General features: G+C 58.7%; 3 protein-coding genes across 15 annotated transcripts in view; 2 read left to right on the top strand and 1 right to left on the bottom strand.

Annotated features, from left to right (window-relative positions):
* The window catches only part of SLC38A10 (solute carrier family 38 member 10), a 51,464-nt gene extending 46,081 nt beyond the window's left edge, over positions 1-5,383 (top strand). For all 6 annotated transcript variants that reach the window (XM_003831128.5, XM_008956511.4, XM_063599485.1 and 3 more), the window contains 2 exons: positions 3,322-3,498; positions 3,707-5,383. In XM_003831128.5, coding sequence (XP_003831176.2) covers positions 3,322-3,498; positions 3,707-4,827 — 1,298 coding nt within the window. In that variant the 3' untranslated portion in view covers positions 4,828-5,383. The remainder of the gene's footprint in view (positions 1-3,321; positions 3,499-3,706) is intronic.
* Positions 5,384-9,118: 3,735 nt separating this feature from the next.
* NDUFAF8 (NADH:ubiquinone oxidoreductase complex assembly factor 8) lies at positions 9,119-11,111 on the bottom strand. 2 transcript variants are annotated; one of them, XM_034943098.2, is made up of 3 exons: positions 10,973-11,111; positions 10,742-10,852; positions 9,119-9,413 (listed from the first exon to the last, which is right to left on the bottom strand). In XM_034943098.2, exons 1-3 carry the CDS (start codon positions 11,054-11,056, stop codon positions 9,384-9,386), a joined length of 225 nt encoding a protein of 74 aa, XP_034798989.1. In that variant the 5' UTR covers positions 11,057-11,111; the 3' UTR covers positions 9,119-9,383. The 2 variants fall into 2 exon arrangements, with proteins under 2 accessions (XP_034798989.1, XP_054957945.1); XM_055101970.2 differs by having other exon boundaries at positions 9,247-9,413; positions 10,738-10,852.
* Positions 11,112-11,319: 208 nt separating this feature from the next.
* On the top strand, positions 11,320-22,736 carry TEPSIN (TEPSIN adaptor related protein complex 4 accessory protein). Of its 7 annotated transcripts, XM_014342266.5 has the most exons (14): positions 11,348-11,906; positions 12,261-12,418; positions 12,961-13,033; positions 13,349-13,440; positions 13,619-13,712; positions 16,375-16,442; positions 16,707-16,785; positions 16,920-16,991; positions 17,904-18,107; positions 18,402-18,576; positions 18,732-18,845; positions 18,947-19,025; positions 20,335-20,469; positions 21,537-22,736. In XM_014342266.5, exons 2-14 carry the CDS (start codon positions 12,311-12,313, stop codon positions 22,083-22,085), a joined length of 1,842 nt encoding a protein of 613 aa, XP_014197752.2. In that variant the 5' UTR covers positions 11,348-11,906; positions 12,261-12,310; the 3' UTR covers positions 22,086-22,736. The 7 variants fall into 7 exon arrangements, with proteins under 7 accessions (XP_034798986.1, XP_034798988.1, XP_054957944.1 ...); XM_034943095.3 differs by lacking the exon at positions 12,261-12,418 and having other exon boundaries at positions 11,320-11,434; XM_055101969.2 differs by lacking the exon at positions 17,904-18,107 and having other exon boundaries at positions 11,334-11,906.
* Positions 22,737-26,933: the final 4,197 nt, after the last annotated feature.

The raw sequence follows: 26,933 nt of genomic DNA, 5'->3' as shown, positions 1-26,933 counted from the left end.
TCCCTCCTCCCTCCTTCTCCCTCCTCCTCCCTCCCTCCTTCTCCCTCCTTCCTTCTCCCTCCCTCCTCCTCCCTCTTCTTCCCTCCCTCCTCCCTCCTCTTCCCTCCCTCCTCCTTCCCTCCTTCTCCCTCCTCCTCCCTCCCTCCTCCTCCCTCCTCTTCCCTCCCTCCTTCTCCCTCCTCCTCCCTCCCTCCTTCTCCCTCCTCCTCCCTCCCTCCTTCTCCCTCCCTCCTTCTCCCTCCTCTTCCCTCCCTCCTTCTCCCTCCCTCCTCCCTCCTCCTCCCTCCCTCCTTCTCCCTCCTCCTCCCTCCTTCTCCCTCCCTCCTCCCTCCTCCTCCCTCCCTCCTTCTCCCTCCTCCTCCCTTTCTCCCTCCTTCTCCCTCCTCTTCCCTCCCTCCTCCCTCCTCTTCCCTCCCTCCTCCCTCCCTCCTCCCTCCCTCCTTCTCCCTCCTCTTCCCTCCCTCCTTCTCCCTCCTTCCTTCTCCCTCCCTCCTCCTCCCTCTTCTTCCCTCCCTCCTTCTCCCTCCTCTTCCCTCCCTCCTCTTCCCTCCCTCCTCCTCCCTCTTCTTCCCTCCCTCCTTCTCCCTCCTCTTCCCTCCCTCCTTCTCCCTCCTCCTTCCTCCCTCCTTCTCCCTCCTGCTCCCTCCCTCCTTCTCCCTCCTCTTCCCTCCCTCCTTCTCCCTCCTCTTCCCTCCCTCCTTCTCCCTCCTCTTCCCTCCTTCTCCCTCCTCTTCCCTCCCTCCTTCTCCCTCCTCTTCCCTCCCTCCTTCTCCCTCCTCTTGCCTCCCTCCTCTTCCCTCCCTCCTTCTCCCTCCTCTTGCCTCCCTCCTCCTCCCTCCTCTTCCCTCCCTCCTCCTCCCTCCTCTTCCCTCCCTCCTTCTCCCTCCTCTTGCCTCCCTCCTTCTCCCTCCTCTTCCCTCCCTCCTTCTCCCTCCTCTTCCCTCCCTCCTTCTCCCTCCTCTTCCCTCCCTCCTTCTCCCTCCTCTTGCCTCCCTCCTCTTCCCTCCCTCCTTCTCCCTCCTCTTCCCTCCCTCCTTCTCCCTCCCTCCTGCTCCTCTTCCCTCCCTCCTCCTCCTCTTCCCTCCTTCCTCCTCCTCCCTCCTCCCTCATCCTCCTCTTCCCCCACCTTCCTTCTCCTCCCTCCTCCTCTTTCTCCCTCCCTCCTCCCCCTCCCCCTCCCCCTCCTCCCTTCTGTCTCCTCTTTCCTCCTCTTCCCAGCACCAGGCCCAGGCTAGTCCTTTGAGGAGCAAGTGAAGCCATGGTGCCTGCTCTTTCGGAACCCTGCCCTGGAGTATGGGGAGGTGTCACCAGCACATGGGATCTCGTCCTTGTACCATTGACATTCCGTGGTTGAGCCCCGCAGCACCCAGGGCGAGCACGTGGCCCACGGCCAAGGTGGCTGGTCTGCCGCCTGCACTTCCTCCTGTGAAAGGAGGTGTGCGGGAGACCTGCTCTGCCCGTCATGGCCTTTCCCGGCAGGCAGGCGTCTGGCCCGGGGTGCTAGCAGGGAGCAGGGGCTGCTGCTCGAGGGCCGGCCCCATGGCCCTGATCTCCTTGGAGCCAGCCCTGTCCCCCACATCCAGGGGTCTGGGCGAGGCCCAGGGCTGTGTTCCTGGGAGAATGCTGACCCTGCACTTCTCTGGCTGGTCATGGTGTCACCACTGGGGAGGCTGGGCCGGCACGTCAGTCTATGCCTGGCATGCAGGGCCCTCCCTGAGATATTTGCTCTCACCACTCACAAAACATCCTTCTTGCTCCTGGATTGAACTTTTATGCCTCACAGCCCTAACCCATCATTTTTCAAAGGTTCCTATAATAATTTGAAAACATCTTGTAAAAATGACATAAGTCACAGCCGCTTGCAGCAAATAACTGGCCAGTGTTGAAGCGAGTCAGACCGGGTGCTCCTGCACCAAGTGTGTGCCAGCCGTAACCCAGGCAGGCCTGTCCTCTGGCCCTTGCTGCCAGCACCAGCTCTTAACACGGGGTGCACTGGGGCTCCCCATCACGCAGGACCTGCCCAGAATTTCCACAGTGGATGGTGTTCAGGAGCGGTGGTTAGGATGGCTGGCGGGGGCCTCACTGACGCTCCAGCTCCCATGCTCCCCTTAGAAGACAGCTTTTGGCCGGGTGCGGTGGCTCACGCCTGTAATCCCAGCACTTTGCGAGGCTGAGGTGTGCGAATCACGAGGTCAGGAGATCAAGACCATCCTGGCTAACACGGTGAAACCCCATCTCTACTAAAAATACAAAACATTAGCCGGGCGCGGTGGCGGGCGTCTGTAGTCCCAGCTACTCGGGAGGCTGAGGCAGAAGAATGGCGTGAACCCGGGATGCAGAACTTGCAGTGAGCTGAGATCGCGCCACTGCACTCCAGCCTGGGTGACAGAGTGAGACTCCCGTCTCAAAAAAAAAAAAAAAAAAAAAAGACAGCTTTTGTTTGTTTTAAAAATTCTCATCTCGGAGGAAACTTTCTAGAAGTACCAGTATTCTTTTCAAAACATAGCTTACAGTTTTTCTTTTCTTTTTTTCTTTTTTGAGACAGGGTCTCGCTCTGTTGCCCAGGCTGGAGTGCAGTGGTGTGATCACGGCTCACTGCAGCCTCGACCTCCTGGGCTCAAATGATCCTCTGGCCTCTGCCCCCCGAGTAGCTGGGAGTACAGACGCCTGTCACCACACCCTGATAATTTTTATTTTTATTTTTATTTTTTTTTTGTGGAGATGGGGGTCTTGTTATGTTTCCCAGGCTGGACTCTAACTCCTGGGCTCAAGCGATCTGCCTGCCTCTGCCTCCCAAATTGCTGGGATTACAGGCGTGAGCCGCCGTGCCCAGGCTTATTTTCTTACGTGCTTGTCCTAGAACAACTGAATGTGTAAAGTGGAAAAAACAAAAACAAAACCCCACCCAGCCCAGATAACCATCTCTGACATTCTGGCACATTCCTTTTGACTCTGTTGCTCTGGACACTTATTTCCATGGGCAACGAGCAGGCTTGCTGGGGTCCTGCCGGGTGTGCCTGGGGCACAGCCAGTGGGAGAACTGATGCGGCAGAGTGGCTGGCTGTGCGGGAGAGGCCATCCCAGGTGGGCTTCCAGGGGCAGTCAGGGCGCAGCCTCTCCCGGGCCCTCAGGCCTGCGTGCATCACTGAGCTGTCCGGGCTTCACGGTCACAGTCATGATGGGTGTCACCAGTGGCCAGTGTTCGGGCACACTCCCTGCAGGTGACCTGTGCGTTGCCTCGCTGTGGGCCGCGCCGTCCCTGGCCCAGCACGGTGCATGAGCAGCCCGGGCACTCTCTGACTGTGTGCTTTCCAAACCCAGAAGCTGGCAGGGCGGAGATGCTGGACCACGCCGTCCTGCTTCAGGTGATCAAAGAACAGCAGGTGCAGCAAAAGCGCTTGCTGGACCAGCAGGAGAAGCTGCTGGCGGTGATCGAGGAGCAGCACAAGGAGATCCACCAGCAGAGGCAGGAGGACGAGGAGGATAAACCCAGGCAGGGTAGGCCGGGCTGGCGGATGGAGTGGGATGGGGCCAGGCAGGGGGTCTCCTGCTGTCCTCATGCGGCTGGGTCTGAGGCTCGGTGGCCTCTAGACCTGAGCGTGAGTCTGGTTTTGGTTCCCAATGCTGTTGCTGGTTCTTCTGAGCCCCTCCACTGGCAGCCTGTGTTCGGTGCTGTGGCTAAATTGATGACCGACTTCATTTGCAGTGGAGGTGCATCAAGAGCCCGGGGCAGCGGTGCCCAGAGGCCAGGAGGCCCCTGAAGGCAAGGCCAGGGAGATGGTGGAGAATCTGCCTCCCCTGCCTTTGGACCCTGTCCTCAGAGCTCCTGGGGGCCGCCCTGCTCCATCCCAGGACCTTAACCAGCGCTCCCTGGAGCACCCTGAGGGGCCTGTGGGCAGAGACCCTGCTGGCCCTCCTGACGGCGGCCCTGACACAGAGCCTCGGGCAGCCCAGGCCAAGCTGAGAGACGGCCAGAAGGATGCCGCCCCCGGGGCAGCTGGCACAGTGAAGGAGCTCCCCAAGGGCCCGGAGCAGGTGCCCGTGCCAGACCCCGCCAGGGAAGCCGGGGGCCCACAGGAGCGCCTCGCAGAGGAATTCCCTGGGCAAAGTCAGGACATTACTGGCGGTTCCCAAGACAGGAAAAAACCTGGGAAGGAGGTGGCAGCCACTGGCACCAGCATTCTGAAGGAAGCCAACTGGCTCGTGGCAGGGCCAGGAGCAGAGACGGGGGACCCTCGCATGAAGCCCAAGCAAGTGAGCCGAGACCTGGGCCTTGCAGTGGACCTGCCCGGCGGGGCGGAAGGAGCAGCTGCACAGCCCCAGGCTGTGTTACGCCAGCCGGAACTGCGGGTCATCTCTGATGGCGAGCAGGGTGGACAGCAGGGCCACCGGCTGGACCATGGCGGTCACCTGGAGATGAGAAAGGAGGCCCGCGGCGGGGACCATGTGCCTGTGTCCCACGAGCAGCCGAGAGGCGGGGAGGACGCTGCCGTCCAGGAGCCCAGGCAGAGGCCAGAGCCAGAGCTGGGGCTCAAACGAGCTGTCCCGGGGGGCCAGAGGCTGGACAATGCCAAGCCCAACCGGGACCTGAAACTGCAGGCTGGCTCCGACCTCCGGAGGCGACGGCGGGACCTTGGCCCTCATGCAGAGGGTCAGCTGGCCCCAAGGGACGGGGTCATCATTGGCCTTAACCCCCTGCCTGATGTCCAGGTGAACGACCTCCGTGGCGCCCTGGACGCCCAGCTCCGCCAGGCTGCGGGGGGAGCTCTGCAGGTGGTCCACAGCCGGCAGCTTAGACAGGCGCCTGGGCCTCCAGAGGAGTCCTAGCACCTGCTGGCCATGAGGGCCACGCCGGCCACTGCCCTCCTCGGCCAGCAGCAGGTCTGTCTCAGCCGCATCCCAGCCAAACTCTGGAGGTCACACTCGCCTCTCCCCAGGGTTTCATGTCTGAGGCCCTCACCAAGTGTGAGTGACAGTATAAAAGATTCACTGTGGCATCGTTTCCAGAATGTTCTTGCTGTCGTTCTGTTGCAGCTCTTAGTCTGAGGTCCTCTGACCTCTAGACTCTGAGCTCACTCCAGCCTGTGAGGAGAAACGGCCTCCACTGCGAGCTGGCTGGTGCACTCCCAGGCTCAGGCTGGGGAGCTGCTGCGTCTGTGGTCAGGCCTCCAGCTCCTGCCAGGGAGCACGCGTGGTCTTTGGGTTGAGCTCGGCCGTGCGTGGAGGTGCACATGGCTGCTCACGGTCCCGACACAGGCTACCGTGAGAGCCAGCATCCAACCCCACGCTTGCAGGGACTCAGAATGATAATTATTATGACTGTTTATCGATGCTTCCCACAGTGTGGTAGAAAGTCTTGAATAAACACTTTTGCCTTCACCCAGCCTCGGTGGATGCTGTTTGGTGTCCAGGAAGCACAGGGAGCAGGGGCCAGACTCGCGAGCCGGGTGTCCAGGGGCACTGGCCGGTGCCGCCCTTTGCACTCCTCATGGTTGGCCCAGCCCTCCATTGTCTGTGTTTTTCAAAATCCAGTTGTGGCTTTTTTTAAAAAGTAAAAAACACCACTGATAACCTGATTAGTGAAGTTGGTCCTGGGGGAGTGACTGAAAGGAAAGCCTGAGGCCGGCTCAGGATTCCAGATGTGTAAAGCAGAGGCCAGAGGTCATGAGGGAACGGCGCCATGACCTGAGCGTCGCGGTGACTGGACACTAGATGCAGCACAGCCCCAGAGAGACCCTGTGAGCAGGCAGAGCCGCCTGGTGCCAGGAGGTGGTCCAGCCCCCAGGGCCAGGCTGACGGGCGTGCTGCCTCGTGACCAGGACACGCTCCACAGCCCTCTCACCTGGCGGGAGAGAGAGGAGGTGCTGCTGTGTCCACAGCATGTGTGGACAGGCACAGCATCCGAGTCTGCTTTGGCTCGTCCTCTGGGGAGCTTGCGCCCCAACCCTGCCACGAAACCCTGCCACGAAGGGCAGAGGACCAGGCCTGGGTCTGGGGGAGGCCCGTGTCAGCGAAGGGTCCCTGCACGGAGGGCCGGCCTCAGCCTCTGGTGGTGTCTTCCTGCACCTTTTGATATCCTTTTGGCTTTTTATTATAGTTTCTTCCCTTGAAGGATGTCACTGGGCAGCCTGAAGACTGGAAATTTTTTTTCTTTTGAGACAGAGTCTCGCTCTGTCACCCAGGCTGGAGTGCAGTGGCGCGATCTTGGCTCACTGCAAGCTCCGCCTCCCGGGTTCACGCCATTCTCCTGCCTCAGCCTCCCGAGTAGCTGGGACTACAGGCGCCCGCCACCACGTCCGGCTAATTTTTTTTTCCGTATTTTTAGTAGAGACTGGGTTTCACCATGTTGGTCAGGCTGGTCTCGAACTCCTGACCTTGTGATCCACCCGCCTCAGCCTCCCAAAGTGCTAGGATTACAGACTTGAGCCACTGCGCCTGGCCTGAAGACTGGAAATTAACTAGAGGGAAGCTTCTGGAGGCTGAGTGGTGACTCCTGCCGAGCCCTGGGGGCTGGGAGGGGGCCGGGAGGAGGCTGGGAGGGGGTTGCGGGGCCAGGGGCTGGGAGGAGGCTGGGAGGGGGCTGTGGGGCCAGGGGCACCGCTCAGCATTTGGGAGGTGCCCCGCCAAGGGGGTTCAGTCCTGGTCATTTCTGTCCTTCATTCTCAAAACCAGTTCCAAATGAACCACTGCTCAGTGGTAAAACTCCTTCTGGACGTTCCCCTTGGATTGGAACTCCATTTGTTAAATTGCTCAGAGTGGGATTTTCATTCCGGCTGGATTTCCCCAAATATCTTACCGTGACCCAGTTTTCTTTTCCTTCTCTGGAGGTTATTCCACCCTCCCCGCTTTCTGTTGAGATGGCTGCTGTTGCTGGAGCGGGCTGCCCTTGGCCGGCACAGAGAGGCATCCATGACGGCCGTGCCTCTGCTGTCGCCCACCCCGCTGCACCCCGGAGTCCCTGCACCCCCAGCCACAGGCAGGGTCACCTGCTCCCATGCACACTTCCTTATTCCTTCCCACCCGCACCCCCTAGCCCAGGTGGCAGCCCCTCAGGGAAGGAAAGAGAAACTTCTTTCCCCAGAAGCCTCGCAGACCCCTGGGTGGGGCTTCTCAGAATGTTACAGAGGGGCCCCGGGGCCAGGCTGCGCTTTCTGACGACAGGCTGCTCCTGTCTGGTCAGTCCTGGTGCAGGTCGCTGGGTTGTGGAGCCTGCCTCTCGGGGCTCAGTTCCAGAGCAGGGATAGCGCTGTCCCGTCGCCGGTGTGTACTTCTGCGCGGGAACAGACTTGCACAGCATGCTGGCCCAGGGACGGATTGAGCGGAGCTGAGCCCTCAAAGAACTTTGGGTATCTCCTGAGAGCCAAGGCATTTGCTGTGGTTTGATGTGTCCCCTCCAAAATTCAGGAGTTGCCTAAATGATAGTATCAAGAGGTGACTAGGCCGAGGGCTCCTTCCTCGCTCGTACGATTAAGAGCCTTATAAAAGAGGCTGCACCTCCGCCTTCTGCAGCGTGAGGACACGGCACAAAGGCCCTCCCCAGACACCAGTACCAATGCCTGGATCTCGGGCTTCGCAGCCTGCAGAGCTGTGAAAAATCAGGCCGTTCTTTGTAAATCACCCAGTCTCAGGTGCTTTGTTAGGGCAGCAGGGACGGCCCAAGGGCACCTGAAGCAGTTAGAGCTCCACACTGTCCCTGCGGTGCGAAAACAGAACCCCCACCCCCTCCCCTCCCCCTCCCCCCCGCCCCCCCCCGCAGCCCGCCCAGCTTCCTGAGCTGTCAATCGATGTGGTGCTGAAATCCAGTCACTCAGGGAGGAAGGGCAGAGCAAAGGTGGGAGGTTTGCAAGGAAATTTGGGGTGGCAGAAAAGAGGGTATCCCCAGGAGGCCTGAGAGCTGAGTTTGGAGGTGTGGCCACGCTGGGCCACAGGAAGTGGCAGGTCTGTCACCACCTCACACACAGGGTGAAGGACAGCGAGGGGGAGTGCTGGCAAGACAGGTCTGTGGGTGGGATGGGAGGCTGGATTTGGAGGGAGAAGATGCAGGAAGCTCTGCCAATGAGCTGCCAGAGAACAGAGGAGAGGGCGTGACAGGGCTAAGAAAAGGACGTCTGCGCACTGAGGCTCGCTCACGGATGAGTGCTGGGCACAAGTAGGAGGAAGGCAGGGGTGGGGGGCAGCCGGCCCTGCACGCTGGGGAGGCGGGTCGGGTGGTTTGTGCCAGCGCAGGGCATCTGAGTCTGGCATGCACAGGGATGGACTGCGGTGGCTTGACCCCAGGAGTCTGGTCTGGATTTCCGTGGTTCCCAAGATGTGACACTATCCTGGCCCTTGGGACAAAATCCAGCACTCTGGTCTGGCTCCTGCAGACCCACCACCCAGATCAGACCCTTAGGGGAAACCAGGTTAATTCTGGGGTAGCATCTGGAGGAGGAAACATGGAGGAACAGACCTCAGCCCACGGGGTCAGCCGCTAGCACGGGCCTGGGGGCAGGTGCAGGCTGCAGCCCCAGGAAAGTGCAGCCTCTGCACCCCGGAGCAGGGGGGCTCTCAAAGCAGTCCCCGCCACGCCCTGCAGGTGGCGCTCAGGCCCCATGGACTCCGGGGTCTCACCATCAACAAGTGCCCGGGCGGAGTCAGGATGTGGCCCTTCTCACCTTAGTTTTAGGTCAAGTGATGTGATAGGGAGGGGGAACGAGAGGGCAGGCGCCATCGGTGAAGTACCTGGGCTGCTGAGGGGGCGACCAACCCCACACAGGAGGGGCACTGGCTGCTGGTGCTCTACGCAGGCCCCTCTCGGAGACTCAGGCCCTTTTGTGAAGAGCCTCCGCCCTGCCCCGTGTCCAGGAAAGCCACCTGCGAGGACCCTGTCCCATGGAGTGTCCCCTCGTGGTGCTGACGTCCTTGTCTTTGGTGTGTGCTGTATACCCACAGCAAGGTCTGCAGGCTTCACCAGATTCACATTAAATACCTTAGTGAGAGTGTTTTAAAACGGGGACCTTGAGGCAGGGTGTCCCCAAGTCCCAGCCCTGCCAGCTTTGGGGGAAAGCCTCTGGGCCCCATTCCATCTCAGAGAGGCCAAGACCCACATGTTGCAGTCTGCACACAGTAAGCCCCAGGCTGCAGGATTTGACCGAGTCTTTATCGTGGCTTCCGTTACATCTTATTCTAACTCAGGTTTACGGACACAATGCTGGAAAACCAATTCCTGCTCTACCCACGCCTCAACTTGTTAAGAAAAAACAGGATCTAACACCGAGGAACGTCACATCTTCGCCATTCCCACTTCCTTTCTGCCCTAGGCATTCGATATGTGCCACCAGGGGCCATCAGGACTAGGGCTCTGCACCCATGGCAGCAGACAGGTGTGAAGCTCAGAGTCCCTCCTAACAGCCTCCCTCCAGCGTCTTCTTGGCCTGCAAGATAAAGTGTTTTGTCTGAATGGCTTGATTCCAAGTTAGATATGCCTCAAAAGCAAGCTACCACACCACACGTGGTGTTCTACCAAATACCTTACAGAGAACTTGGGTGCTGGCATGTGGTGGGGGCTCGACTGGTTGGAGCCTGGGGCCCCATAGGCAGGTTCTCTGGGTCACTTGTCCACGGGACAAGGGCCTCATGACACCATCACAGAACTCACTGCTGCCCCCTCCTCTGAGCCCCCAGGAGATGCCACATTTGGTCTCAAGCTCTCATAAAGGGAAAGCAGGAGCCCCCCCCCTTTTTTTTTTTTTTGAGATGCAGTCTCACTTTGTCGCCTAGGCTGGAGTACAGCAGCGTGATCTCGGCTCACTGCAACCTCCACCTCCCAGGTTCAAGTGATCATCCCACCTCAGCCTCCCAAGTAACTGGGACTACACCACCATGCCTGGCTAATTTTTTTTTCTTTCTTTCTTTCTTTCTTTTTTTTTTTTTGTAGAGACGGGGTCTCCATATGTTGCCCAGGCTGGTCTCAAACTTCTAGGCCTAAGCAATTCACCCGCCTCAGCCTCCCAAAGTGGTAGGATTACAGGCACGCGTCACCATACCCAGCAAAAAGTGCAACTTCTGATGAGTCACCCACCCCTGGATCCAAGGCTGCTGGGGCCGGGTAGGGATGAAGGCCGTGGAGCTCTTGTTCAAATACCCTTTCTCTGGTCCAAATCTCCGGATTAACAGCTCCCAGTAAACAGAGTCAGCACTGGCATCAAGGCCTACCCAGATACACTGAGGTGGTACCCGGTGCGGCTGACCCTTAGGGAACCAGCCTCAGAATGACTTAAAGCCCCACGGGCAAGAAGCCCTATCGTGCCAGTTGTGAGGGTGGCTGGGGGTTCCCGGCAGGACACGTGCTGAAGGAATCCACCACTGCAGGTGCACAGGGGCTGCAAGTGCCAGGGAGGTGAAGACCCGGAAGGTGCTGGGCACTTTCCGGGAGTCCTGTGTTGGGTCAATCCTGGCATGACACCCCTCGGCGGCAGTGCTAACACGAAAGCTTACGCGTTTTACAAGGCGCTTTTTTGCACACATCTCCCATCCTTTCTGAGGTTGGTGCCAGTCCCGCTTTACAAACATGCAGGGACAAGCCCAGGACGGCCGAGGTTTCGCGGGCTCGTCGATGGCTCGGTGATTTTGTCAGCCGGCGTCTAAAGCACGCGGCAGGCGCTCAAACCTTGAACCAACGGGAAAGCAAAGGAAAGCCGGGGCCCGCTGGCTCTTGGAGGGGAAGGGCTGGGAAGGGGGGAAGGGGCCCGCGCCCACCTACCGCGGCGGCGAAGCAGCTCCGCAGGGCCTCGAACTCCCGCGCGCAAAAGTCCTTACTCAGGCGGCCGCCCGGGGCCGTGGAGGCCTGCACGCACCTGCCGTACGCCGCGGCCTGCGGAAAGGACGGGCGTGGGTCGTGGGGTCCCCTGACCCCGTCACCGCCCTCCCTCCCAGTCACCTCCCCGCGCGGCTCCTCCTGCCCCGCAGCACTGGCCCGCCCGCGGCTCCTCACCTCGGCCCCGCAGGCGGCCAGCCGCTCGGGGAAGGCGCGGAGGCGGCTTCGCACGCGGCCCCACACCGCTCCGTTAGCCGACATGAGCGGCTATTCCCAGCCCCCTGGAGGCCGCCATCTTAGGTCCGTCCTCTTCCGGTGTCAAACAGCTTGATAGGTCGGCGCTTCCGCCCATAACCTTTCCTGAACTTCTTAATTGGCCAGGCTTTGCCTGGCCTCGAGCCCCTGCAATTGGCTCTTGTCCTAGTCTGTCTGTGCTCTGGGACTTCGGATTGGCCTAGGCTCCAATTGTTTACGAAGCCAACCTCAGGGCCCGCCCTACCGTGAGGGATTGGTCGGCGGACCCAGACCCGCGCAGTGATTGGAGGGCCCGGGCCTGGCGGAAGCGGGGCAGACCGGGAGGGGACCTGGATCATGGCTGCCGCGCCGCCGCTACGGGACCGCCTGAGCTTTCTACACCGGGTGAGTGAGGGCGGTCCGCCCGGGCCCCGGTCCCACGGCTCCTCTCGAGCGCCGCATTCCCCGGACTCGCCCCGGGCCGGAGCCATTGACCTTGCGTCTCCGCGCCGGGTAGCTGCTCCTGGCCCCTTCGCCCGCGCCGACGCCCCTGAGCTGCCCGCCCGCCGCGCCGTCCCAGGGCCTTCCAAGCCGGGCCTTCCAAGCCGGACCCGCCGAGCGCAAGGGCGATGGGCACAGCCAGACCCTGGGGGAACGAACAGGCCTCGGCCAGCATTCAGTGGCCTCCGACGGGAGGGAAGGAGCGGCGGACCCGGTGGACGTGGAGCCGCTGTGTCCGTGCTGCTGGCGCCCAGGTGGGCTGGCAGCCCGCCGTCCTCCCTGACGGTGGCGTTTCAGAGGACTCCGGTCCTGGAGAGGCACCCCTGGGTTGCAGAGAACACAGACATCTCGAAGGGACAGAGAAGGACGCACCATTGTAAGCCCCTCTTAGTAAACCCTCTGAGAAGTAGAGGCCGGGGCGAGTTCCCAGGTGTCGTCCTGAGCAAACTGCCCTCTTTTGTCAGCCCTGAGCTTTCCTGGGCTGGACCTCAGAGGGGGCTGGGTGGTCCCAGGGCGTGACCTTGGGCTGCCAGAAGCCACGCTAGGGTTGGTCAAGGCTCTCAGTGCAAGGTTTCGACATAGTCGTTCTGTGCTGCGTTCTGCAGTTGTCAGCTGTCACCTGCAAACCTCAGTAGCTCCCCTTAGGGCTTGGTGGGCAAATAGTGTCAGTGATGCGTGTCCACAGCCTCGGGAAACACTTCAGGTCCACGTTTTCGTATGTTGTCACTAGATCTCGGCCCTTCCGACTGAAAGGCTTCGGCACCTCACGCGGTGGGTCCCATGCTTGTCCTCTTAAATACTCTTGAACTCTATTCTGTCCTGATACTGAACAATGCAAGAATGGGTGGTTCCAGTTTTCATCCCTATAAACCGTACATCTTTGTGCCAGTAAGTAAGCATGAAACAAATAAGTACGTCTGCGCTAAGCGAACGTAAAACACACGACATCAGTCGGTTCTCGGGGAGCGATGGAGCTAGTCAGGCTGAGCGGCTGTCACTCTGCCAATCCGGCCTCTGGGGAGGTGGAACGATTCATAGTCCCCTGTGTGGAAAAGGGGCTTGCCTGGGCCTTGTTTGGCTTTGCTAGTCAGTAGGTAGGTATAGGAGAGGTACCTTCAAATAGCCTTACGTGCTGGTAAGTGCAGGGAGGCTGGGGGCTGTGTCCCTTCTTAACCCAAGTGGCGCAGCTCCTCCGTGGAGAACCACCATTGATTTGCCTCTTCTCCGAGGCTGTTCATCCCTGACTGTTGAGAGAGGACCCTGCTGCAGCCTCCCTGTGGCCAGTAGCACAGTTCTCATCCCTTCCCAGTCCTCTCTCTGGCCATGTCAACAGTGAGAGGTGGGTCGTTTCCATCCCCTTTGGGGGGCTGCGGATTCACCCCTGTGGGAAATGGCACCTCATCATGGTAGGGGCTCTTGTTCCCTTTCAGCTCCCGATTCTCCTGAAGGGGACGTCCGATGATGATGTCCCGTGTCCGGGCTACCTGTTTGAAGAGATTGCTAGTATCCTTCCTCGATGTCCCCGTGTAGTGGAAAGAGCGGATGGCAGGGTCCCAGAGTGGTGCAAAGGGTTCCTGGGGATTCTGCTGTCCCTAGGGGGATGCACGGCTCCTTTATTATTGTAACCAGGCGTGGGTGGGGTCTGAAGGCTGCAATACTGATGACACAGGGGACCCTAGAAGCCCAGGTGCTCCTGATGGCAGAGCCTCCAGTAGGCGCCTCCAGGGAGCGTGAACTGAGAGGCCCCATGGCCTGGTCTCCCTGCGGCCTGGCGCAGCCCTCATCATCTCGCCCTTCCCTAACCCGAGCGTGCCGCAGAAATCTCCCACGAATCTCCGGGCAGCAGCCAGTGCCTGCTGGAGTACCTCCTGAGCCGCCTGCACAGCAGCTCCGGCCACGGGAAGCTCAAGGTGAGCCCCTGGGTGGTCAAGGGTCAGGCCCGAGGCCCGGCCCACGGTGGTGAGGATGGAGGAGCAGACGAGCGGCCCAGGGTGGCAGGCAGCTCTGTGCCCTTGGGGTGCCCCCGGGCCCTGCCCTGGGTGTCCCGTGTCCGGCCTGCCCAGCACTGCTGACCGCCCCACTCCCCAGGTGCTGAAGATCCTGCTCTATCTGTGCAGCCACGGCTCCTCCTTCTTCCTGCTCATCCTCAAACGCAACTCTGCCTTCATCCAGGAAGCTGCAGGTACAGAGGCCGCGCACATGCTCAGGAAGAGCCAGGGCTTTGGAGAATGGGGGAGGGTGGCGAATCCTCCAGGTTTGAAAAGGAAGACTTCAGCCAGAGCCCTCACCTGGGCCAGGTCCCGATCAAAGCCCCGCCTTGCTGATCCTGGCCCATCCCTGGCCTCTCCACCTGCTGCCCACCCTCACCCCAGCTGGCCGGCTCGGCCTCCCCTGATGCGCCCTGCCCCCTCCCTCCGCTGGGTCCTCCGTGCCTCCCATGTGTCCCTGGGCCTTTGGCTGCGTCTGTCCCTGCGCTTGCTGCCCCGGGTGCCAGTTTGTTTCTCTGTGTGCCCCATGGGTCTTCCCCCTCCATCCCAGTGCCCACACATAGCAGACTCAGTGCCTGTTCACACATCCTTCCCAGGCTGTGGGTTCCCCTTCTGGGGCTGCTCCTCGGAGCCCAAGACAGAGGGAGGCCATGGGAGGGCGGGGCTGGGAGGCAGGAGAGGCGGGGCCCTGGCCAGTCGGTCTGTCCAGGCAGAAGATGGGTCTGGGGGAGCTGTCCCCGCAGGCTTTGGGGCAGTCCCATGTGCCTCTGCCTAATGAGGACTTGTGGGGGCTTGGCCTGAGATCTTCCCATGGGGTGGAGGGAGGCCTGGCTCCAGGTGGTCACTGGGCGCACCATGTCTGGACCCCACCCCAGCCCCTGAGTGGGGAATTCTGGGGAGGGAGACAGTCTGTCTCGTGCCACTGCTTGCTTGTGGAGACCTCAGGGTGTACCATCCACTGGGCTCACCCCCAAACCGGTGTTGAAACCAGTGTCGTCCCACTTTATGGCAAGTGGGCATGCAGCTCTAGGTGTTCCGCAGGGGCCAGTGCCCTGGGCCGCCATAGACAGTTGTGACACATGACTTAGGCAGTAGATGCCCCTGAGGGGACGGCAGTGCGGGGGTGCTCTCGCCATCCTAACAGAGCTCCTCACAGCTTTGGGGCCAAGGCAGCACCAGCCATTTATCCTCACCATTCAGCGGGCGAGAGGGCCCCGGGCTCCAGGCCACTCCCGTGGCTGTGGTTGGTGCATGTACGTCGTGGCCTCAGTGGTCTCGGGGACACGCCCTGGGGTGGGGGCTGCAGCAGGTGGGGGGATGGGGCACAGCGGGACCTGAGGATGGGAAAGGCTCTTCTTCAGACCCTGGGTTCTTGTCGGCACCAGAGTCTCTCCTGTGCAGAGGCAGCTATGGATGATGGCTGTCGCCTGCCGTGCCTGGACACTGGCCCTGGGTGACACACAGGCTGTGGGAGGTGTCAGGACAGGCCCTGTGAGGAAAGTGGGTGCCAGATGCCACACGTGAGAGACGGGGCGCCCTGCTCCAGGTGGTGGGTGTGCAGTGAGGATGGCCCGCCCCACACGCGCAGAGTGTCAGAAAGAGGAAAGAAACAAAACGCGGCTGGCAGTTACAGACAGATTTTCTTTAGTTAAAACCTGAGAGGCACCCCCAGCCGATTGCGGTCAGGAGCACTTTATCTTACAGACTAAATGTTGGTTTTAGGATGAGAGGGCTTATCAGAAGCTCGGAATGTTTATGTGTGTGGAGAAGTTTATGGCAGGGTTGGAAGGAGGGAAGGTTATCTTGGGGCAGGCATCTTTCCAGCCTGGAGGTGGGTTTTCTCGAAGCTGGCATCTTCCCGGCTGGAGGAGGGTTATATCGGGGCTAGCATGTCTCTGGTTGGGGAGGAGTTTGGAATGTTTCTGGTTGGAGATGTTATTTGTGGTTCATGGTCGTGCTGACCTTAGCCATTAGGCTGATGCCCTATGGATTTAGGCAGTTTTTGGTTAAGGTGAACTTTAGAATGAGGGGCTTGTCCAAGATGGTGATGCTCCTGCTCTGTCACAGAGCAGGGGCAGCGTGGGGTGGCAGGTGGGTGCCCTGGGCTCCTGCAGGGAAGATGGCAGCCGCAGGGTGTCAGTTCATCCAGCCATTGACTCAGCTTGTGGCCGCCAGTCCTGGGCCCAGGGACAGCCAGGAGCATCGTCTCCGAATCACGGGACCAGCCTGCCGGGGTGGAGGTAGACGGCCGAGGGGCGTGAGTGGATTCGCCTGTGACAGAGGCTCTCGAGGGGTTCTCAGAGGCACAGCTCTCAGCGTGAGCCCTGAAAGGATGCCGTGGCCCCAGGTGTAGGCTTGGGGGGCCCTGGGGCCGGAAGATTTAAGGAAAGAAGCCCCAGTTCATCGTGACAGGAACTCTCAGAGCAGAGGACCTCGAGGCAGCTGAGACTGGGGTTGAGTGGGGCCAGGTGGAGCTTTCAGGCTGTGATAAGAATGCTGGTTTCTCCCTCCAGGCCCCGGAAGCCTCTGAGGGGTCCCTGGTGCACCTGGGGCAGGGAGAGTGGGCTTCGGGGAGGCCACACCCGCTCAGGCACCAGGGGTTGCCGACCCTGGGGGAGACGAGGTGGTTACTGTGGAGAGAGTCTCGCCTCTGTGGGGCATGGGTGAGGGGGAGCCGAGGGTCTGCTCAGGTGTGGCCTCTGCAGGGTCCTGGAGGAGGGCATCCCATTGGCTGTGACAGAAGGGCCTTGGTGGCAGGAACTTGCCACCCTGGAGTGGGCCCAGTGCACCGTGCTCCACAGGGAGCAGCGGTGCCAGGCTCAGCCCTGCCCCCGACTTGCCTTTTCTGTTCTGCAGCTTTTGCGGGGCCCCCAGATCCTCTGCACGGGAACAGCTTGTACCAGAAGGTTCGCGCGGCCGCACAGGTGAGCCCAGGAGCAGTGTCGCTCTGCGGGGTGCCCCTCCTCCTGTAGAGGGGTGGGATTGGGGCCAGGATGTCAGCTGGGGGGTTTGCAGTTCTCCCGTCCGGGACCCCTGCCTCTGCTCCTTGCTGGTGGCCACAGAGCCTGTGTCCAGCTGAGTGGCTCAGGAGAAGTGTCCGGGGGACAGAACGGAGCTGATATGGGTGGCAGGGTGAGTACAGCAGGCCCTGGTGTGAGGACACTGAGGGCCTTCGCCTCCCCGTGTAGGACTTGGGGAGCACCCTGTTCTCGGACACCGTGTTGCCGCTGGCTCCCTCCCAGCCTCTGGGGACCCCGCCTGCCACAGGTAGGTGACTGAGGGGACCGTGTCCAGCTCTGGCACCTGGTTTCTGCCTCCCTGAGTGTCCTGGGCGTCTGTGCCATCCGTGGGCAGGGCCGAGGGTGGGGGCCGGCTTGCCGCTGACGGAGGACCCTCTGCAGGCATGGGCTCCCAGGCCAGGCCGCACAGCACCCTCCAGGGTTTCGGCTACAGCAAGGAACACGGCTGCACGGGTGAGTGGGGAGGGCCTGCATGGGCTCCGGCATCTCAGGGTGCGGGGATGAGGAGGTGGTGGGGGCCGGACCATGCCGCCCCATCTAGTAGCTGCTGTCCCCCGTCCCCTCCCCTACATGGCCTCAACCCTTCCTGGGGCTGTCCCCACTGTCTCTCTCTGGCTGCTGACGTGGGGGTGGGGCAGGTGTGGCCAGGGCTGCTTTATGGACAGACGAGAGAAACCAGGCCGAGCAAGAAGTCAGGGCTGGGCCCCGTGGCAGGGGTGAGTCCCACTCTGAGAGGGGCCGAGGGCTGTGCCCCTGGCTGTGGTGCAGGTGACTTAGGCAGTCCCGTGTGGAGCTGTTATGAGGTGGGGCAGTACCAGTGGACAACCGCTCATCAGCGCCAGGAGGGCCACAGGTGGCACCACTGCCTGCGGCTGGGACCCAGCCCCCAGCCCAGCTGTGCCCTGCTGCCGGGCCCTGGGCGGTGTCTAGCCGCTCACCGTTAGGCTGTGTCACACCGTCCTGCACACAGCCCGGGGCTCCTGCCGACACTTTGGTGTCGGGGCAGCTTCTACAGGGAACTCACACAGGAAAGGCCGGCCCCTCCCGAGCCCTGGACACACCCTCCCTGAGCCAAGGCCAAGCCCAAGCCCCTTAGGACACCTTCACCCCCAGAGGACAGAGGGACGGAGGCATAACTCTGCAGTGAGCTTTGGTGTCCAGGCCCACTGGGAGTGGGAATGCCAAAGTGGAGTCCACTGGGAGCTTCCAGAGGGCCTGGGGCCCACCAGGAGGCCTCCCTACCTGCAGCGTGTACCCCGACCTCCCCAAGCTTGAGCAGGGAGCCGATGCGGGCACCCTGTTCCCAGAGAACGCGGGTGGGGGCCGCACTGGGCGGCCGTCCCATCTCCCTCTCCTCGGGTACAGGCTCGGCAGGCGAAGCCTTCCTCTCCACCATCCAGAAGGCCGCAGAGGTGGTGGCCAGCGCCATGCGCCCCGGGCCCGAGAGTCCCAGTACCCAGAGGCTCCTGCCGCGGGGTGACACCTACCAGCCTGCCATGATGCCTTCAGCCAGCCACGGTCCCCCAACCCTGGGGAACCTACTCCCCGGGGCCATTCCAGGTCCCCGAGGTATCGAGGCAAGGGCTCCTCCCCTTGGGGTCTGGGTCACTCCTTCCTGTCACCGCTGGGGCTTTGCGGCCACGGAGGCAAATCCCAGGGCCTCCCACACAGCAGGAGGGGGTGGGACCCGAGGCGGAAGCAGATGCCCATGGGGCTGGTGTTTGCTGAAGCTGGAGCCAAGGTGGCCACCCATCCTCAGCTCAGGACTCAGCCCCCGAGGCCTCCTGGTCCAGGGCCCCGGGAGGTGGGCATGGGGCTGGCCCGAAGCCCCAGGGATCTCACCGGCTGTCCTGTTTTCTCCAGCTGTGAGGCATCAGCCTGGGCAGGCCGGAGGGGGCTGGGATGAGCTGGACAGCGGCCCCAGCTCTCAGAATTCCTCCCAGAACAGCGACCTGAGCAGGGTCTCGGACTCGGGCAGTCATTCCGGCAGCGACAGCCATTCAGGGGCCAGCCGGGAGCCGGGTGACCTGGCAGAAAGGTGAGCGGGAGCTGCCAGATATGCGGGAGAGGTCTCGGAGGCACCACACTGTCCCCCTCCCAGCGCGGCTCCTGCTCTCCAGGTTCTCCCTCATGCGAGGCGGGAGTGGGGGCACGGCCTCCACTCACCCTTGACCCGGCCATTCCCCCTGGCAGGGTCGAGGTGGTGGCCCTGAGTGACTGTCAGCAGGAGTTGAGCTTGGTGAGGACTGTGACTCGGGGACCACGCGCCTTCCTGAGCCGCGAGGAGGCACAGCACTTCATCAAAGCGTGAGTGCGCCCAGACCCGCCCGGCTCTGCCCCAGCCCCAACCATGGGCGAGGGAGGAGGGAACGGGCCGCACCCGCCACCCAGGTGTCCCCTCTGTGCAGGTGTGGACTGCTCAACTGTGAGGCCGTGCTGCAGCTGCTGACCTGCCACCTGCGTGGGACCAGTGAATGCACGCAGCTGGTGAGCTGCACACGCGGGCGGGAGGGCGTGACTGTGTGCATGTGCCTGTGTGCGTGTGTGTGCCTGTGTGTGCACACCTGTGTGTGAACATTTCTCTGTGTGGCTGTGCGTGCCCACATGCCTGTGTGTGTGCGTGTGGGTGTGTATGCCTGTGTATGTATGCCTGTGTGTGTACACACTTGTGCACGTGTGTGGTGTGCACACACGTGTGTGTGTGTACATGACTGCATGTGTGTGGTTGTATATGTATGTGCCTGTGTGTGTGCATGCACATGAAAGTGTGGACACGTGTGTGCGTGTGTTGGGGGCGTGTGGAGGAATGAAGGTAAGGCAATCGGGGCAGCAGGTCACATGCTTCTCGCTGGGGTCTGTCCAGGAGCCGGGGAGGACAGGGCTCTGGTGTCCGGGAGCTGGGGTGTAAGGCGGTGCGGACAGGGCTGTGGTGTCTGGGAGCCGGGGTGTAAGGCGGTGAGGACAGGGCTCTGGTGTCTGGGATCCGGGGTGTAAGGCGGTGCGGACAGGGCTCTGGTGTCTGGGATCTGGGGTGTAAGGCGGTGAGGACAGGGCTCTGGTGTCTGGGATCCAGGGTGTAAGGCGGTGTGGACAGGGCTCTGGTGTCTGGGATCCGGGGTGTTAGGTGGTGAGGACAGGGCTCTGGTGTCCCGGAGTGGGGGTGTAAGGCGGTGAGGACAGGGCTGTGGTGTCTGGGATCTGGGGTATAAGGCGGTGCGGACAGGGCTCTGGTGTCTGGGATCCGGGGTGTAAGGCCGTGAGGACAGGGCTCTGGTGTCCCGGAGTGGGGGTGTAAGGCGGTGAGGGCAGGGCTCCGGTGTCTGGGAGCCGGGGTGTAAGGCGGTGCGGACAGGGCTCTGGTGTCTGGGAGCCGGGGTGTAAGGCGGTGAGGACAGGGCTCTGGTGTCTGGGATCCGGGGTGTAAGGCGGTGAGGACAGGGCTCTGGTGTCTGGGATCCGGGGTGTAAGGCGGTGAGGACAGGGCTCTGGTGTCTGGGATCCGGGGTGTAAGGCGGTGAGGACAGGGCTGTGGTGTCTGGGATCTGGGGTGTACGGCGGTGAGGACAGGGCTGTGGTGTCTGGGATCCAGGGTGTAAGGCGGTGAGGACAGGGCTGTGGTGTCCGGGAGTGGGGGTGTAAGGCGGTGCGGACAGGGCTGTGGTGGAGCTGTCTCTGGGGCCTCCTGGCACTCCAGTCATTGATGAGGAGGAAGAAGAGGGAGAGAGATGGCCAGATAGGCCTCCCTGGCGTGGACCTGCTGCCGCATGGCTGCTGATGTCCCTCCCTTCACCTGCAGAGGGCGCTGTGCGCCGTCGCCTCCCTGGGGAGCAGCGACCTCCTCCCGCGGGAGCACATCCTCCTCCGCACCCGGCCGTGGCTGCAGGAGCTCAGCATGGGCCGCCCGGGACCTGTGACCAACAAGGCCACCAAGGTGGGCAGCTGCGGAGGCCACACGCACACTGGGGTCCAAGGGTACAGCGGGAGATACGCTGCAGTCCACGGCCACCCCGTCCCTGCCCGGCGCCTGGTCGGCCCTTCCCGGACCCCCTCTCAAGTCCCCGTCCCGCTGGCAGAGGGAGCAGCAGCAAGTCAGGATCCTCACCTCCCCATTGCCTTCCCGCCTTCCACCCAAACTCTGCAGCACTCACAGTACACTGGCCTCTACCTATTCCTGGAAGCCCCCAGACTCCTCTGCCTTAATGTTCCTGCCCTTGTGTCTTGGCTCACACTTACCTCTTCCAGGAAGCCCTCCCTGACTGCACATGCAGTTTGCCACCCATGACACAGCTCATGCTCAACTCCCAAGCTCCGGAGGGCAGAAATGGTTCCATTCATCTCTGTGCACTGGAACGCTCTGAACTGCCTGGAGGCCACTGGAATCACACTGGGAGGCCTCTCCCGGCCGCCAGGCCCTGGCACCTTCCCTCTGCCTGTGGGCATTCCCAGCTTCTTTCTTCCTGTTTTCTCCCTGGCTGCTGGAAACACAGGTCCTCAGTCACCCATCCCCAAGTCATCCTTATCTGTCATTGGCCATCTGCTAGCTCACCTTTCAGTCAGAGCGACGAGTGAGCCTGGGGTTCACATCACCGCAGGCGAACCTCGTAGTGGGGTTTCTAAGACGGGCATGCTGGAAGAACCCTGCGTCCAACAGTTGGAAATGCCCAGATGTGCCAGGCCACGTGTTCACTCCCTCCGGCAGTGCCTGGCGGGTTATGACGGGGAGGGTGTCCATTTGTCTAGTAGTGAGTGAAGGAGCAAGATTCGAGGTGTGTATGTGACACCTGCCCCGTGTCGCCAGCACCAGCCCAGCAGCTGCTCTCAGTGGGATGACAACTGGGTGCACTGCCCCAGCCCCCTCCCAGCAGCCGGTGTCCTGCCCAGAGGTGGCCCTGCCCTCTCGGTGGAGGGACTGAAGAGGTCCTAGGGAGAGGCGGGCCCTGGTCCCCACATTTCCCAGGGTTGCATAGGAACCTCCTTGGTTCCTCCTTCCTCTTTCAGATCCTGAGGCACTTTGAGGCCTCCTGTGGGCAGCTGTCCCCTGCCCGGGGCACCTCAGCTGAGCCTGGCCCCACAGCCGCCCTCCCAGGCCCATCTGACCTGCTGACCGACGCTGTGCCTCTTGCTGGGAGCCAGGTCTTCCTGCAGCCTCTGAGTTCAACCGCGGTCTCGTCCCGGAGCCCTGCTCCCTCATCTGGGATGCCGTCCAGCCCTGTGCCCACCCCACCCCCAGATGCCTCCCCCATTCCAGCCCCCGGAGACCCCAGCGAGGCCGAAGCCAGACTGGCAGAAAGCAGGGGGTGGAGACCTGAACGGATCCCAGGGGGCACGGACAGCCCAAAGAGAGGCCCCAGCAGCTGTGTGTGGAGCCGTGACTCGTTGTTTGCTGGCATGGAGCTGGTGGCCTGTCCCCGCCTGGTGGGGGCTGGGGCTGCTGCGGGAGAGTCCTGTCCTGATGCTCCCCGCGCCCCCCAAACATCGTCCCAGAGGACAGCAGCCAAAGAGCCTCCTGGCTCAGAGCCGTCAGCTTTCGCGTTCCTGAACGCCTGACCCAATGGCCTGGCCCTGGAGTCTTCAGTTTCAGCTGCTGCCTGGGGCTGTGTGTGCTTCCTGAGCAGCCTCAACCGTAGCTGCTACAGTCTCCAGGCACCTTGACTTGAGAGGAGGGCCCTAGGGCTACCTCAGTTTCCCCCATCTCCTCTGCCAGAGGCTCTGGCTATTTGGACTTGAATCCCTAGGAGGGATGGCAGGTGGCAGGGCTTCAGAAATGTCGATCTCAGGGCTCTCGGGGGGCAGTCCCTGCCTGTCTTGCCCTCAGACATGAGGTTTCTTGTGTGAATGCGGAAGCGACTACCAGGTTCTTTATTTCATTTTGATCTCAGCTCCCTCCTTCCCCAGGAGGTCATGAGCAGCAACAAGCCACTGCTCCCCCGTCCCATCGGGGTGGGCTAGGTGCTGAGGCTGAGTTTGGTGCACGTGGGTTGAGGGTGTCTTGTCCGGGCTGCCTTGTGCTGTCTGGCCTGAGGCCATTTCAAGTCTCAGATCCCCACGTGATCCTTCCCTGGCTCTCAACTGCTCCTTTAGGCTGTAATTGCTTCCTACACACGAAGCCTCTGATTGGAGCCTCTGGTCCATCTCAGAAAAACCTTCCGAGAGCGCTGGGGTTTATGCTTTCTGAATAAACACTACTGTTTACATGAAGCTGGGCCGCTTGTTTTTCTTCTTTTGTGTATGTGCATTTTAATAAAAATACCATCAATAGGGGGCACACGCAGAGGACTGCTTTCCTCAAAGGAGGGACAGGCGGTATTCCTAAAACGTTTGGTAGAACTCCCCAGCGGCACTGTCCTTGCAGTTCACCTTCTTAATGGCAAGGTTTTAAACTATGAAATTCAGTTTCTTCAATAAATAATAGACTATTTGGGTTATCTATTTCTAATTTCAGCAGTTTGTGTCTTCAGGGGATTGGTCCATTTTATATCAGTTGCTGAATTTGTGATCCCGTTTTTTTGTAGTATTCCTTTATTCTTCCGTTCATGCCTGTGGGGCTGTAGTCACACTATCACACTCTCCCTGTCATGCCTGTGGGGCTGTAGTCACACTATCACACTCTTCCTGTCATGCCTAATATTGGTCACTTGTTTTCCCTTTTTCTTGGTCAGACAGTTTATTAATGTTATTAGTTACCTCAAAGAACAAACTTTGGTGTTTTTTTTTTGTACTTCACTAATTTCTGTTTTTCAGTTTCCTAGTTCACTAATTTCTGTTCTTTATTATTTCCTTTCTTCTGCTTTGGGCTTATTTTTATTTTTTCAGTTTCTTTCTTTCTTTTTTTTTTTTTTGAGACAGAGTCTCACTCTGTCACCCAGGCTGGAGTGCAGTGGTGCAATCTGGGCTCAGTGCAACCTCTGCCTCCTGGGTTCAAGTGATTCCCCTGCCTCAGCCTCCCGGGTAGCTGGGATTACAGCTCATGCCACCATGCCCGGCTAATTTTTTGTATTTTGGTAGAGATTGGGTTTCACCGTGTTAGCCAGGATGGTCTCGATCTCCTGACCTTGTGATCCACCCTCCTCGGCCTCCCAAAGCGCTGGGATTAGAAACATGAGCCACAGCGCCCGGCCTTTTTCAGTTTCTTAAGGTGGAAGCTTAGATTATTTATCATGTCCTTTATTTTCTAATGTGAGTCTTGTAATGCATCGTGACCTTTATTTTCTAATGTGAGCCTTGTAATGCTATAAACATTCCTGTGAACACTGCTTTGGCTGCATCCTATGAATTTTGGCACATTTAAATTGTTATTCAGCTCAAAATATTTTCAAATTTATCTTGAGACTTCCGTTTTATCCAATGGGTTATTTTAAAGCATATTGTGTTATGATTTAATTCTGATATAGTCAGAGAACATATTTTATATGATTTCTGTTATATTGTTTAAAGATTTCAAGCCTAGGCAACATAGCAAGACCCCGTTTTTACCAAAAAAAAAAAAAAAAAAAAAAAAATTAAATTAGCCAGGCGTGGTCGCAGCTACCCAGGTGGCTGAGGTGGGAGGATTGCTTGAACTCCAGAGGTCAAGGCTGCAGTGAGCCATGATTGTGCCGCTGCACTCTAGCTCTGTCACCTAGTGCAGTGGTGCAATCACAGCTCACTGCAGTCTCAACCTCCTGAGTTCAAGCAGTCCTAAGCAATCCTCATGCCTCAGTCACCACACATGGCCTTTTTTTTCTTTGGTAGAGACGGAGCTCTTGCTATGTTGCCCACGCTGGTCTCCAACTCCTGGCCTCATGCAATTCTCCCACCTCAATCTCCCAAAGTATTAGGATGACAGGCGTGAGCGGCTGTGCCTGGCCTCAAACTTTTGTGTTAAAGTTTGTTTTATGGCCAAGAATATACTTTATCTTGGTCGATGTTCCATGTACACTTGGTCTGGAAAACTAGAGATCAATATCCTTCTGGAATATGGATGCAAAATTCCTCAAGAAAACAACAAAATGAATCCAGTAATATATAAAAAGTGTAATACATCACTATAAGTGGAATATATCCCAGGAATGCAAGGCTGTTTCAACCTATGAAAATCAGTGTAATTCAATCCATCGTATTAACAGTAAAGAAAAATCACATGATCATTTTATGCAGAAAAAACAAGAAACAAAATAAATTCAACATTCACTCATGACCCAAAAACCCTCCCAAATTTGACAAACTGGAAATGTAAGAGATCTTTTGGGTGGCAAGGGGTTTCTGCAAAAACCCCTCAGCTGACATCATACTTAATGCTGAAGGACTGAATGCTTTTCCCCTATGATTGGAAAGAAGGCCATGGTGTGCATGCTAACCATTTCTGTTCAGCATTACACTGAAGCCCTGGCCAGTTCGATAAAGCAGGAAAAAACTAGAAAGCCAGACACATTAGAAAGGAAGAAATAAAACATACTATTCACAGAAAACAGGATTGTAGAAAATCCCGTGAAATCTACCAAAAACTTCCTAAGACTAAGAAGTGAGTTTAGCAAAGACACAGGCTCCGGGGTAAATATACTAACATCAGTTACACTTTTGTAATAGCAATAAACAATTGGAAATTAAACCATAAAAAACTACCATCTGTAATGGCACTCCAAAAATGAAATGATTAGGTATAAATTAGAAAGATATATGTAGGATGTGTATGCTGAAAACTTCAAAGTACTGATGAAAGAAATCAATGAAGATCTAAATAAGTGGAGAGATATACCATGTTCATAAATTCTGGTGTCAATTCTTCCAGGTTACAAGTCTACAGATTTAATGTAATCCCCATCAAAATCACAGCTGGATATTTTTTAAGATAGTGACAAGCTGAAACTCAAATTTATAGGAAAAGTCAAAAGAATTTGGATAGCCAAGGTAATTTGGAGAAAGAAGAACAAAGGACTCAAAACCTGATTTCAGGATTGACTCTAGGCCAGGTGCAGTGGCTCATGCCTGTAATCCCAGCACTTTGGGAGGTGAAGGTGGGAGAATTGCTTGAGCCTAGGAATTTGAGACTAGCCTGGGCAACATGTGAGACCCCATCTCTGCAACAACAACAACAACAACAAAAGCACTAATCAAGACAATGTGGTAGGCCGGGCGCGGTGGCTCAAGCCTGTAATCCCAGCACTTTGGGAGGCCAAGGCTGGCGGATCACGAGGTCAGGAGATCGAGACCATCCTGGCTAACACGGTGAAACCCCGTCTCTACTAAAAATACAAGAAATTAGCCAGGCGTGGTGGAGGGCGCCTGTAGTCCCAGCTACTCAGGAGGCTGAGGCAGAAGAATGGCGTGAACCCGGGAGGCGGAGCTTGCAGTGAGCTGAGATCCCGCCACTATGCTCCAGCCTGGGCGAGAATGCGAGACTCTGTTTCAAAAAAATAATAAATAAATAAATAAGTAAACAAAACCAATCCCTGACAATACCAAGAGCTGAGGAGGATGGGGAGCAACTGCAACACCTGTGGCACTGGTGGGAGCGTAGAGCTGTACAACTTCTTTGGAAAATAGCTTAGTAGGCCGATGTGGTGGCCCACGCCTGTAATCCCAGCACTTTGGGAGGCCGAGGTGGGTGGATCACCTGAAGTCAGCAGTTCAAGACCAGCCTGGCCAATATGACAAAACCCTGTCTCTACTAAAAATACAAAAATTAGCCTGGCATGGTGACATGTGCCTGTAATACCAGCTACTCGGGAGTCTGAGGCAGGAGAATTGCTTGAGCCCAGGAAGTGGAGTTTGCAGTGAGCCAATATCATGCCATTGCACTCCAGCCTGGGCAACAGAGGGAGACTCCATCTCGGAAAAAAAAGAAAAAAAAGAAAAAGAAAATAGCTTGGCAGTTTCCTTTTTTTTTTTTCTTTTTATTTTTTTTGAGATGGAGTCTTGCTCTGTCGCTCAGGCTGGAGTGCAGTGGTGATCTCCGCTCACCGCAATCTCTGCCTCCCGGGGTCAAGCGATTCTCCTGACTCAGCCTCCTGAGTAGCTGGGATTACAGGCGGACGCCACCAGGCACGGGTAATTTTTTTGTATTTTTACTAGAGACGGGGTTTTGCCATGTTGGCCAGGCTGATCTCGAACTCCTGACCTCAGGTGATCCGCCCACCTCAGTGTCCCAAAGTTCTGGAATTACAGGTGGGACCCACCGCACCCGGCCGGCAGTTTCTTATAAACAATCATTTGATCCAGCAACCCCACTCCTGGGTATTTACACAAGAGAAATGAAAAGTTGTGTCCACACAGAAGCCGATGAGTGAATGTTTATGGCAGCGTCATTCATAATTGCCAAGCACCAGGAACAATCTCTGCGTCCTTCATTTGATGAATAAAACCATCAATAAATAAAACCATCTGAACCGGTGGTTCACACCTGTTACAGGATACCAC

This window comes from Pan paniscus, chromosome 19 (genome assembly GCF_029289425.2).
Source record: "Pan paniscus chromosome 19, NHGRI_mPanPan1-v2.0_pri, whole genome shotgun sequence".
Lineage (NCBI taxonomy): Eukaryota > Metazoa > Chordata > Mammalia > Primates > Hominidae > Pan > Pan paniscus.
This window is presented reverse-complemented; position numbering and strand designations above follow the sequence as displayed.

What these genes read in the sequence shown, in the direction of transcription:
- TEPSIN (XM_034943090.3), top strand. Translation starts at nt 11,659, where the DNA reads ATGGGCACAGCCAGACCCTGGGGGAACGAACAGGCCTCGGCCAGCATT. An exon ending in GCACAGCACTTCATCAAAGC is followed by an intron (nt 18,846 to 18,946) that starts GTGAGTGCGCCC and finishes CCCTCTGTGCAG; the next exon opens with GTGTGGACTGCTCAACTGTG. An exon ending in CCAGTGAATGCACGCAGCTG is followed by an intron (nt 19,026 to 20,334) that starts GTGAGCTGCACA and finishes CTTCACCTGCAG; the next exon opens with AGGGCGCTGTGCGCCGTCGC.
- NDUFAF8 (XM_055101970.2), bottom strand. Translation starts at nt 11,056, where the DNA reads ATGTCGGCTAACGGAGCGGTGTGGGGCCGCGTGCGAAGCCGCCTCCGC. An exon ending in TGGCCGCCTGCGGGGCCGAG is followed by an intron (nt 10,853 to 10,972) that starts GTGAGGAGCCGC and finishes TCCTTTCCGCAG; the next exon opens with GCCGCGGCGTACGGCAGGTG. An exon ending in CTGCTTCGCCGCCGCGGTAG is followed by an intron (nt 9,414 to 10,737) that starts GTGGGCGCGGGC and finishes TTTATCTTGCAG; the next exon opens with GCCAAGAAGACGCTGGAGGG.